Genomic DNA, 12,805 nt, shown 5'->3' on the forward strand with positions numbered 1-12,805 from the left:
GAGTTATTAAACAGGTTGAGTGTCCGTCACAAGCTGGATTCTTCCTATCAATGTTACCATTGACCTCATAAATATGCAAATAAGAACATTAACCCCAGAGTTTACAAGTTATACTGTGTGTGTTCCTGAAAACAATGAGAAGTGAACTGTAAAACATGCAATTTATTAGTGGTTTTATTTCATCGTTTTTCTTTAACCATGTGTGCATGTGTGTAGATTTGTATGTTTAATGTTTCTATGCGAATAAAGCTGTTTAAATCTCAGATAGCCCAGGGTTAACAATTTCAAATGTGAAAAGCTCATTTGATTCCTCATGATATGACCCATTTACCCACAGCTCTCTCTCTCTCTCTCTAGTTAATGAGGGTTCTGCAGAGATCAGTCAGAAGGAGACATCAACATGCGACATTTGTCAGTTTGGTGCAGAGTGTGATGAGGATTCGGAGGATGTGTGGTGAGTCACATACACTTTATAGAGGTCCTGATGTTGCGTTCTTCAGAGAGCCCCAGGGGTTTCTGGGATATGGGGGTGTGTCTAATGATATGTATCAGATGTAAAGTCCTCTGCAGGCCTTTTTTTCATGAGCCTCTGATAGTGATGGCTGATAAAGTCTTCAACATTTCCCTGTGATGCATTGCAGTGCATAGTACTGTATCTGTCATACTTTCTCACCACCATATAAGTTCAAGTAAGAAAAAGTCAGTATTGAGTATTGTAGGCCTGCTTGAAAATGTATGACAAAATATGAAGCGATTTGTTATTTCTTTAAAGAAGAGGTGTATCTGTTTGTTCAGGGCAGTGATGGATGTTATCTAAACAGTGGATATAACGCTGGATTTGGAGATTGTTTGAAACTGATAGATGGTGCGTTCCCAGTGCTAAAAGATGCCGGACATGAACTGCACACGCTAAGTCAAACTAAGTCATATGTGTGTGTTTTGTTGTCAATCGGCACGTAATAATTGTGTGATCGTGCTGTAGTTCCGTGCTCCCTGCCCGCCTCCAACAGCTCGTGTTTTTCCGGAAATAATCGTAAAGCTGTATCTCTCTTTTATGAATGTGATCAAACTAAACACTCTTTGAAGATATGACGTATGCAATACTACTGTATAGGTGCTCAAGTTTAATATGAGATTGGCAGAAACTGCCTGTGATACCTGATCTTTAAACTACCACATGCATTCAGTAAATTGCTAAAATTGATTTAGTTCAGTGTATTAACTCTGTCTGCAAAACATTTGAGATCTTGTCCAGGTCAAAGTTTTTCTGTTTTCTTTCTGGTTCGTGTTGGTAAATTGCTTAGTCTTAAAGGTTGATGGTTTATTTTCTGGTACGAGGCACAGCGGACAGAAGATGGAGGGGTAAAAGACTGCAGCACTCCACTGCAATTCCATATGGAGTTCATAGAGTTCCTCTTCTAACCCTCAAGATCACGCTCAGGCAATTAATATTCAAACATCCCTCACGGTAACACACTAAACAGATCACAGTGATAGAGATGTAAAAACAGACGGAGCCAATGAAGGAGAAAGTGTCAGAAAAAGAGAAATGAGGCTTGACGGCTGTTAGCGTGTGTGTGTTCAGGTTCATCGGGGAGGTTAAAAGCAAGTGTGTGGACTGCAACTCCATAGACACAACTTCATTTCAGCAGGCGGTTCTGTTTCAGTTTGTGCCATCATCGCACAGACCAATGCCAACATCATTTCAGGAAATGATCTGTAAGCCAACAGCAGATCGGGTCACTTGATATTTCTGTGAGGGTCACACGTTTACCTTTTTCATCTTATAACTCAGAAAGATGGACGACGTCAGTTTGTGCCTTTGAGACTGAGAATGTGTTTGCTGCCTTTAAAGGGGTCCTGTGGTAGAAAATATTTTTAGAAAAAGTCATTAAAGACTCCCCCATAAGCCATTACGGACCCCCTACAAGAGGTAAAAATAAACTCAAGGGGGTCCCTCAGATAATAATCATAACACATCTAAAAATGTGCGCAGATAAGGACATAAAATCCTATGGAACTTTGGATAATTGATAGGTTACATTTGATTGTGTTACATAGAGCTGAATGAAGAATAACAGATGGCAGACCTTTAAAATATTGTATTCGTTTTATCGAACGTAAATGCCTTTACTGTCCGATATGTAATGGGAAAAGGCAAGTTTGGCAAAAGTCGGTCGCGAACATAGGTCAATAGTATCAAAACTACTACTATAGATAGGCTATTTGCACTCGGTTTAAATAGATGCTCGGATGTTATTGGTGTACAATATTGTCTAGTAAAAACGATTTTAAAAGTAAGATTTTGCTCCAGCCCTAAGAATAAAAACGCCCATGGTGGGGACCCCCTATAAGATGAATTATATAATATTTTAGGGACAGAACATGACAAATAAATGTTTTAGGTTAAAATCTCTATATAGTGTACTCGGGGATAGAGGCTTTTTAATTTTATAGGAGAAGCTTGTTGTGGTTATTTCACTTTTTGAATCACGTCTGATCTTTAATTCAGCCCACTTGCAGATAATAATCCTCCAGGGGTGAAAACTAAACGTCCACAAAGTAGAACAAGTATAAATATTCCATATAATCACTCAATCATGTCACCCATTGATATTAACGTAATTACCCATTTCAATTATTTTTCCAATATCAATACAAACACATTATTCTGTCATGATTCTGCCTTCTCTTGTCTTGATTTTCTGGTCTATGGGCAGAATCATGACAGACCCACGTGTTTTATGTGGAGAGAAACATATTGTCAATCAGGACATATTATGCGTTCTCTCCTGTCTCGTCATTTGGCCCCGCCCCTCTCGTTTCTAGTATAGCTTTCCTCCTGTGTCTCATTACCCACACCTGCCCATCGTTATCTCCTTTGTTAGTCTCCCTATATAATACCCTCTTGTCTATTGTCCTGTGCTTGTTCGTTGTACATGTTTCCTGCCCTGTATGTAAGAGTTCCTTTGGTCATGTGCTGGGCAGCTGTTTGTTAACTGTCTAGTGAGTTTTGTGTTTGGTTATTTTTTGCCCCCCTTGTGGGAAGTGATTGCTTTCTGTTTTAGTATCTTGTTCAGTCCGTGTTTTCCCCATCAAGGGTGTTCTTGTTCATTAAAGTCTGTTTGTTAACCCCTTCACCCCGCTGCCTTGCAGTTTGGTTCTTCCACCACGCACCCTGTGACATATTCATTCATAAATATCATTGACTTGGGTATCGTCATATACGATTTATGGTGATGGTCAACCTCTCTCTGTCAATTAATTTTTCTCTGTGAATCAAGTCAATCTGAAAGTGTCCAGAAATGTAAAGCTGTGCCATTACACAGAGGTTGACCAATCATAACCGATGTAAATTACATAGAAAGCTCTTAAAGGTACAGTAGCAAAAAATTTATAAACTCTGTGACTCCTTTCGCTGTTGGCTGAGACACATGTTCTCACGCTGAAGGTTTTGTGTTTTAATATGCAGGGAGTCTTTGAGTCGTATGAAATCCTAAGTTCTTTTCATCTGCTGTATTTTGGGAAGCAGTGAAAAATGCAAAAATACAGTTTTCATCAGCCGTAATAGATTGATATGCAGAGGTGTAATTATAAGCGATGTAAGATTTTTCTCTCTCTCGCTCTTTCATTCTCCTCAGATTCTGTTTGTGTGTGCGCCGCGTCTGATAACCAATTAGTAGCTACATCTGCGAGCATTGATGGAGTCTGGCCCTGTAGCACAGAAATTCTGCTCAAACTAACAGCAATCAATTCAGTCTTCTAATCACATTTGCTCCGGCTCGCTGGAAATGGAACGAGTCTGCTTCAAAGCTGTTTTTACCACAGCGAGAATCACATCTGCTTGCGTTTGTGTGTGTCAGGCGGTCGTGTGAGAGCACGTTTGACGGATAAGGGGGAGTCAAGTGGTTGCAGTAGCTTTGTCTTCCGACGCTGCCCCGAATCGTCTCCGTCACCCTCGAGAAGGGTATACGAGGAATTAGAAGTTATTAGGGAGGGTTTTTACAAATCAATATGGGACTCGGAGATAAAACGTTCGACAGTACATATAGCAGCCAGATGAAGTTTATAATAGCCACACACACTGCTATTATCCAGACACCTGAACCTTCTTTCAGCACGCGGGAAGCATGCTCGACACAAATAAGACACAGGTCTTTCTTCTAAATACACAGGCCACTTGGTTTTGTTTCAGAAATATATTTTATCTGAGACCACCCAAGCAGGCATGACAGATGTCAGGATTGAAGTTTATCCAGATATGCGAGAGAGAGAGCTCAGAGAGCTCAGGGAGATACAGTTTAAAGATGAGGTAACACACACAGTTTCTGCCAATCTCATATTAATCTTGAACACCTGTACAGAAGTATTCTTTGTATCTCTGAAGAGTATTAAGTTTGATCACATTTGTAAAAGAGAGTCATTTTTAATTATTTCCGGAAAAAGACGAGCTGCTGTAGGCGGGCAGGGGGGACGGAACTACAGCACGATCACACTGCACATCATCACATTATCCCTTCGTGTTTTTTACATTATGCACAAACGCACCGATTGCCAACAAAACACACACATGTGACTTAGTTTGACTTACCGTGTGCGGTGCATGTCCGGCATCTTTTAGCAATGGGACAGCTCTATCTATCAGTTTCAAACCATCTGCAAATCCAGCCTTTTGACCATGTTATTTAAGCATTAGAAGCCAGCACGTTTAACAGTGTAAAGAAGTGAGAAAGCATAAAAAATAATAGCTTGTTACCCCACCTTTAACTGCATGTTTACTGAGACGCAGCGCTTGATGAAATGGAAAGTCTGTGTGTATCTTTTCATCAGTGCTTATCTGTCGCCTATCCGGGAGGCAAAAAGCCGAAATGATGCAGTGGGAATCATTAAATGCCTTTACTGTAGTTCCTTTCATAAAGGTCATTCAGATACAAATAAAAGTTTTACAATTCGACGCTGGATTCAGTGTCAAAAATGCAACCTGCAGTGATGTTATAAATGCCTAGAATGACAACATTTGGACACTACATCCTACACCATCAACTTCCAAAAATATCCAAGCAAAATATATTATTAATGAGAGTGTCAATAAGCTTGTCCTCGGGTCACATGCATTTTTTATGCATTTAATAGATGCCTTATCCAAAGTAACTGAAAGCAAATTATAGTATAGACCACTTCAGGAGACGTAAGCAACACTGGGTCAACCTTGATACTGATAAACTTCCTGTTTCAGTTGAGGGGTTTTCAGATTAACTTTGCTTTCACATCTAGGGCGATGGGACTGATTGCCAACAGCTATTTCACTCCTGTAGGCTAGATGGTGCCGGCGGGCAATGAGCTCGCTCTGTTGTTTCAGTAAAAGCCTTTTTACTTGGTCAGTAGTAGTGCTGTGATGTGGCGCAGAATTTTGTCCCACTGCTTTATAGATACATCTTTCTCTTAAACACCAAATAAACAATAGGAGCCTTAAGATGATTCAACTACTTAAATTGAGACAAAACAAACATTAATATGTTTAGTTGTTTTATAACAAATATAGTTGTTTCTAGAGCTCATTGTGCTCTATAATATTTTATATGGTTGAAATTGTTGGTGGGAGGGGCCTTCAAATATTGTTGTGGGGTCTTTAAAATTCAAAAAGGTTTATATTTACTGTATGCATGCTTTACTTTGACCGGCTTATCTTGTGATGCTTTTACTTTACGTTGAGGCTTTTGAGTTTGAAAGTTTTAGGACCTTTTGAAGGGGTGTGAATATCACGCTCATCTGGAACAGCACGGTCTTGGGTTCGAATTCCAGGGAATGCACATAATGAAGAAATAAATACTGTAACCGGATTATGCTTTAATTATCTTGGATAATGTTGTTCTTGAGTTTTGAGGATCTTTTCTTTGAAAACCCCTAAAATGTGCCTTTCCTGACAGACCTTGTTATTGATTTTACTACCTCTTCTTGCCTTACATATTAAATAAAGAGAATTTATCTCCCATTATTCTTTCTATGAGAAGACCCGGTAATGAATCTCCATTTAATGTGATTGTAAAGTTCTCTCTCTCTCTCTCTCTCTCTCTCTCTCTCTCTCTCTCTCTCTCTCTCTTCGCAGGTGTGTGTGCAACATCGATTGCTCCCACATCAGTTTTAATCCAGTGTGCGCATCAGACGGCCGTTCCTATGACAACCCTTGCCAGGTAAAAGAGGTGTCGTGTCAGAAGCAGGAGAGGATTGAGGTCAAATACCTCGGACATTGTAAGGGTCAGTCTCAAACCTCAATCTATTTCATGCCGACAAGTTTCTGAATCGAATCTCATTCTCATTCTCTGCCAGTTACTAGAGTCGTATCTCCCCCACCCACATTAACACACAAAGACATCTCGAATCAATTCATTGAGAATGTCAATAGTAAAAAATAGAACAATTGGAGCAGATTGAACAGATTAAAATAATGTCATTAGCTTGTGTGATTTATTCTCGAAGTTGTCTTCCTTTCGATGGCATTAAGCAAACTTTAAAAGCAGTAAACGTAAAGTGTCACACTTCCTCTCATCTCACGTCGTCATATTGAAGCGGGTGAATCTCCGGAGAGCTGGCCTCTTTTATGAGTCCTCAACAGGCCACCGTAGCGGCTATACCTCCCGGCGTTTGTGACAGTTTGATTGAGCGGTGTGACCTGCAGCACAGACAGTATCAGGAGAGACTTTGAGAAGGAGTGAGAGAGAAGGAAAGAATGAAAAGGGACTATGATGAATTGAGTCAACAGAGGAGGGTAAAGTGTCAACGCTGTCGCATCGATTCCTCCATTGACTCACACACCCTTCAGATGCTTTCCTACACACACACACATGTCCCCTTCCCATTAACTGTTTCAAAAAAGAAAACGAGTCTAAAAGTCACATTTATACTCTACATATTTAAATACGACAACAGTGCAAATGGAATTGACACTCTCTAATAATCTTCCTCTCTATTGATTCCCACCGTGAAGTGATCAGAAGATAGATCGGTCCGGTCTGTGAGTCGTTTAGATTGCATTCGTGAACTGAATCAGACGATTCATTGTAAGGATCTGAATGCATGCTAGTGTTTGTGAAGACTTGCATTTTGTTCCTAAAACAGATTTTGTATTAACCACATTCATGAGATGTATAAATCTGCGTTTGATATCATTTTGATATGATCTTGATGGCTCAAGTCCTTGTTGGTTTATGCCAGTATATTTTTCAAAAATGTGCTTTGCACGTTTCAAGTAAAAAATTACAATTTGTTTTTTTTTTGTTCTTTAAAATTGTAATCCGGAACTCACGGTGTGTTTCCTTTTTAAAACTTTCTTCTGAAAATAAAGAAACGTCTCAGTCTTGCATTCGTTTTGCGGATTGTGTTTTATGTTATGTGATTTCAAGTCTCAAACCCTTGGCATTAAAACCTGACTGACATAAACCTGGTTGTAGAATCACAGTCGTCTTCTCTGTGTGTGTGTGTGTGTGTGTGTGTGTAGAGGAGAAAGACCAGGTGAGCGAGGTACCGTGGGGCCTTTACATCCCTTGTCCGGAACGATATAAGAACTACTGCGTCCACGGAGAGTGCGAGTATCCTAGCAACCTCTCGCCCCCCACCTGCAGGTAACCGCAGCGCACGAGACACGCTACATATCAAACACCCACAGAGACTCTTTAGAGGACAGAAGGAGCGCTTGTGAGATTGATTTCAGACATTTGGGGGTGAAAGTGAGACGATAAAATGAAGGAAAAGGACGAGAAATGGAAGATCAGAAGTGATGAAAGATGCAGAAGAAAACGCGTGATGGAGTAAACACAGTAGAGATATTATGTGTGTGCCACCCCCTGAAAGATGACTCATTCTAAACAGCTGTGTGTGTGTGTGTGTATGTGTGTGTGTGGACTTGGTTTTTATAAGTTACTGGGGACATAAATCTTAATGTACACAAACTCATGGGGACCCTTGTCACTGTGGGGACCAAAATTGACGTCCCCACGGACACAAAAGCTTGTACAGAACAATCATTTTTGAAAATCTAAAAATGCTAAAAGTTTTCTAAGATCTTTAGGTTTAGGGGTTGGGTTAGGGGATAAAATATTCAGTTTGTAAAGTATACAACTCATTACGCCTATGGACTGTCCCCAAAGAGATAATAAAACATACATGTGTGTGTGTGTGTGTGTGTGTGTGTGTGTGTGTGTGTGTGCGCCAGTGTGTGTGTGTGTGTGCGCCAGTGGGTGTGTGTGCGCCAGTGTGTGTGTGTGTGTGCGTGTGTGTGTGTGTGTGTGTGTGTCCGCAGTGGGTGTGTGTGTGCGCCAGTGTGTGTGTGTGCGCCAGTGGGTGTGTGTGCGCCAGTGTGTGTGTGTGTGCGCCAGTGGGTGTGTGTGCGCCAGTGTGTGTGTGTGTCCGCAGTGGGTGTGTGTGTGCGCCAGTGGGTGTGTGTGTGCGCCAGTGGGTGTGTGCGCGCCAGTGGGTGTGTGCGCGCCAGTGTGTGTGCGCGCCAGTGTGTGTGTGTGCGTGCGTGTGTGTGCGTGTGTGTGTGTGTGTGTGAGGTGTCCCCATTACTGCCCGCCCTTGAGAGGTTGATGCTCTCACGAAACAAGACTTTTAGTACCCAGTGTGTGGACCATCCACAACCAAACACACACTCACGCACGCACGCACACACACACGCACACACACACACACACACACAAAGAGCTCTCAGTGATTATACACAGCATCAACATCCAACTGCTTTTTGAATACACACACACACACACACACACATTTTGACTGCCTGCATCATCACATATTCACACTCACTCATAAACAAACACACGGTTTTGTGTGGGTCGCTGTGTGTTATCTGGCCGTCTTTTGCATCGTAAAGTCTGTATTTTTGTTTTTGCAGTTGTCATTCAGGCTTCATCGGGCAACAGTGCGACACAAAGGACTACAATGTGATGTACGTGGTTCCTGGTTCTGGAAAGCTCCGCTACGTTCTGATCGCGTCCATCATCGGAGCTCTACAGGTGGCCATCATCTGCCTCGTTGTGCTCTGCATCACACGGTGAGCTTCACCTTAAATTCTGATTTGTATTTAATAGACCGAATGTTAATATGAACACACAGAAATAGTTCATTATTATTGGCTGTTGATAGTTTTGACATGAAAAAATATTGAAAGATTTGAGCCTCTAGAAGTGTTTGGAAGTGTCTGTTTTATTAACTGGTAAAGAAAACCATTAGACACCAAAAATGTCACTGGATCGAACTAGTTAAGTGAATGCAGAAATGGTTTCATTCAGTAAATTTACATTAAGGCTTTTGTGGGGTGTTCCGGTAAACAGTAAAACACAGATAAACACACATGAAGTGAAGGTCATACAGAAGACTGAGGTGTCAGGGTCTCTTAAAGGAGTTTGAATGTTTCTATAGCAACACTTTATCTTACTGCAGCAGTGACTTGAGGAGTGCCGTCAACTACTGCTTTTTACTTTCTCTCTTTCATTGACTCAACTCCTGTCTGTCTCTCCACCTGTCTTACTCTCTTCTCTTTCTGTCCGTCTGTCTCTGCCCCTGTCTTACTCTCTGTCTGTTTGTCTCTCCCCCTGTCTTACACTCTTCTCTGTCTGTCTGTCTGTCTGTCTGTCTGTCTTTCCCCCTGTCTTACACTCTTCTCTGTCTGTCTGTCTGTCTTTCCCCCTGTCTTACACTCTTCTCTGTCTGTCTGTCTGTCTGTCTGTCTTTCCCCCTGTCTTACACTCTTTTCTGTCTGTCTGTCTGTCTGTCTTTCCCCCTGTCTTACACTCTTCTCTGTCTGTCTGTCTGTCTGTCTTTCCCCTTGTCTTACACTCTTCTCTGTCTGTCTGTCTGTCTTTCCCCCTGTCTTACACTCTTCTCTGTCTGTCTGTCTGTCTGTCTTTCCCCTTGTCTTACACTCTTCTCTGTCTGTCTGTCTGTCTGTCTTTCCCCCTGTCTTACTCTCTTCTCTTTCTGTCCGTCTGTCTCTCCACCTGTCTTACTCTCTGTCTGTTTGTCTCTCCCCCTGTCTTACACTCTTCTCTGTCTGTCTGTCTGTCTGTCTGTCTTTCCCCCTGTCTTACACTCTTCTCTGTCTGTCTGTCTGTCTTTCCCCCTGTCTTACACTCTTCTCTGTCTGTCTGTCTGTCTTTCCCCCTGTCTGACACTCTTCTCTGTCTGTCTGTCTGTCTGTCTTTCCCCTTGTCTTACACTCTTCTCTGTCTGTCTGTCTGTCTTTCCCCCTGTCTTACACTCTTCTCTGTCTGTCTGTCTGTCTTTCCCCTTGTCTTACACTCTTCTCTGTCTGTCTGTCTGTCTGTCTTCCCCCCTGTCTTACACTCTTCTCTGTCTGTCTGTCTGTCTGTCTTTCCCACTGTCTTACACTCTTCTCTGTCTGTCTGTCTGTCTTTCCCCCTGTCTTACACTCTTCTCTGTCTGTCTGTCTGTCTGTCTGTCTTTCCCCTTGTCTTACACTCTTCTCTGTCTGTCTGTCTGTCTGTCTTTCCCCCTGTCTTACTCTCTTCTCTTTCTGTCCGTCTGTCTCTGCCCCTGTCTTACTCTCTGTCTGTTTGTCTCTCCCCCTGTCTTACACTCTTCTCTGTCTGTCTGTCTGTCTGTCTGTCTGTCTTTCCCCCTGTCTTACACTCTTCTCTGTCTGTCTGTCTGTCTTTCCCCCTGTCTTACACTCTTCTCTGTCTGTCTGTCTGTCTGTCTGTCTTTCCCCCTGTCTTACACTCTTTTCTGTCTGTCTGTCTGTCTGTCTTTCCCCCTGTCTTACACTCTTCTCTGTCTGTCTGTCTGTCTGTCTTTCCCCTTGTCTTACACTCTTCTCTGTCTGTCTGTCTGTCTTTCCCCCTGTCTTACACTCTTCTCTGTCTGTCTGTCTGTCTGTCTTTCCCCTTGTCTTACACTCTTCTCTGTCTGTCTGTCTGTCTGTCTTTCCCCCTGTCTTACTCTCTTCTCTTTCTGTCCGTCTGTCTCTCCACCTGTCTTACTCTCTGTCTGTTTGTCTCTCCCCCTGTCTTACACTCTTCTCTGTCTGTCTGTCTGTCTGTCTGTCTTTCCCCCTGTCTTACACTCTTCTCTGTCTGTCTGTCTGTCTTTCCCCCTGTCTTACACTCTTCTCTGTCTGTCTGTCTGTCTTTCCCCCTGTCTGACACTCTTCTCTGTCTGTCTGTCTGTCTGTCTTTCCCCTTGTCTTACACTCTTCTCTGTCTGTCTGTCTGTCTTTCCCCCTGTCTTACACTCTTCTCTGTCTGTCTGTCTGTCTTTCCCCTTGTCTTACACTCTTCTCTGTCTGTCTGTCTGTCTGTCTTCCCCCCTGTCTTACACTCTTCTCTGTCTGTCTGTCTGTCTGTCTTTCCCACTGTCTTACACTCTTCTCTGTCTGTCTGTCTGTCTTTCCCCCTGTCTTACACTCTTCTCTGTCTGTCTGTCTGTCTGTCTGTCTTTCCCCTTGTCTTACACTCTTCTCTGTCTGTCTGTCTGTCTGTCTTTCCCCCTGTCTTACACTCTGTCTGTCTGTCTGTCTTTCCCCCTGTCTTACACTCTTCTCTGTCTGTCTGTCTGTCTGTCTGTCTTTCCCCCTGTCTTACACTCTTCTCTGTCTGTCTGTCTGTCTTTCCCCTTGTCTTACACTTTTCTCTGTCTGTCTGTCTGTCTGTCTGTCTTTCCCCTTGTCTTACTCTCTTCTCTGTCCGTCTGTCTGTCTGTCTCTTCATTCTTCTTACTCTCTTATCTATATGTCTCTCTCTGCCTGTCTTGCTCTCTTTGTTCTCCTTTTTGTCTTGTCTGTTTCTCTGTAACTCTTATTCTCGCTCTTCCTGTCTCACTTTTCTCTGTCTGTCTCTCTGTATGATTTATTCGATTCTCTATCCATCTATCTCTCTCTTCTCTATTTGTCTCTTTCTCTGTCTGTTTTTTTACTCATTTTGTCTTACTCCCTGTTTTTGTTTCTTCTGTGTTCGCCTGTTTCTCTGTCTGTCTGTCTGTCTGTCTGTCTGTCTGTCTCACTTCTCTATCTGTCTTTCTCTATGCCTCTCTTATTTTCTTAGTCGTCTTACTCTTTTCTCCATCTGTCTTTTTGCCTATTTTATCTGTTTGTCTCTCCGTCTGTCTTAGGCTGTGTCCGAAATAGCCCCTTTTCCCTAATACGGTGCGCTATTTGAGGGGACATCCATTTTTATCGGTGTCCGAATTCATAGTGGACATTATTGAGTACACTCATTCAATCCCATGATGCATCATAAAAACGACTGCACAACCGATGTACACTCACGGCTAGCTACTAGCCATCTATGATGCTCGCGCTGAATGAATTCCCGCGTCTCGGCAGAAGATGGCGTCTACAGCATTTCCAGTTTACTCCCTCGTTTTCACCCGCTCCTTTAAGTGGACTATATCAGTGAACTAATGTAAGGAATAGTGAATGAGGGTATAGTGGGCGATTCGGACACAGCCTTACTCTCTTCTCTAATCAAAGATATTCAGACTGAAGCACACGATTAATCATGATTGTAATGACTCCATCTCGTTTCATACGGAGTGAGGGACTGAAAGTAATGGTTAGGAGTTAAGAGAAGAGCCGTGAAAACACTGTTTCATCAGTCTCTGATGAGTGATCCTTTTCGATCTTTGACCTTTTTAAAAGTTGACAGAGCACATTACCCATATCTTGATCTTCAGTCTCAGCTCCACATGTAACCCTCATGTGTTTTGCTTGTGATTTGATTGTTGCTTTGTCCCGTAACAAGGCTCCCAGGGACACGCGGCCAGCGGAATGGACTGTGATGTCATAATGGCC

General features: G+C 42.5%; 1 protein-coding gene across 1 annotated transcript in view; it reads left to right on the top strand.

Annotated features, from left to right (window-relative positions):
• Positions 1-12,805, top strand: part of tmeff2b (transmembrane protein with EGF-like and two follistatin-like domains 2b) — a 37,009-nt gene that overhangs the window by 21,125 nt on the left and 3,079 nt on the right. Inside the window, exons 5-8 of the mRNA XM_079459773.1 lie at positions 358-454; positions 6,107-6,255; positions 7,496-7,619; positions 8,891-9,049. Coding sequence (XP_079315899.1) covers positions 358-454; positions 6,107-6,255; positions 7,496-7,619; positions 8,891-9,049 — 529 coding nt within the window. The remainder of the gene's footprint in view (positions 1-357; positions 455-6,106; positions 6,256-7,495; positions 7,620-8,890; positions 9,050-12,805) is intronic.

Source organism: Barbatula barbatula, assembly GCF_947034865.1.
Source record: "Barbatula barbatula genome assembly, chromosome: 7".
NCBI classification, from domain to species: Eukaryota; Metazoa; Chordata; class Actinopteri; order Cypriniformes; family Nemacheilidae; genus Barbatula; species Barbatula barbatula.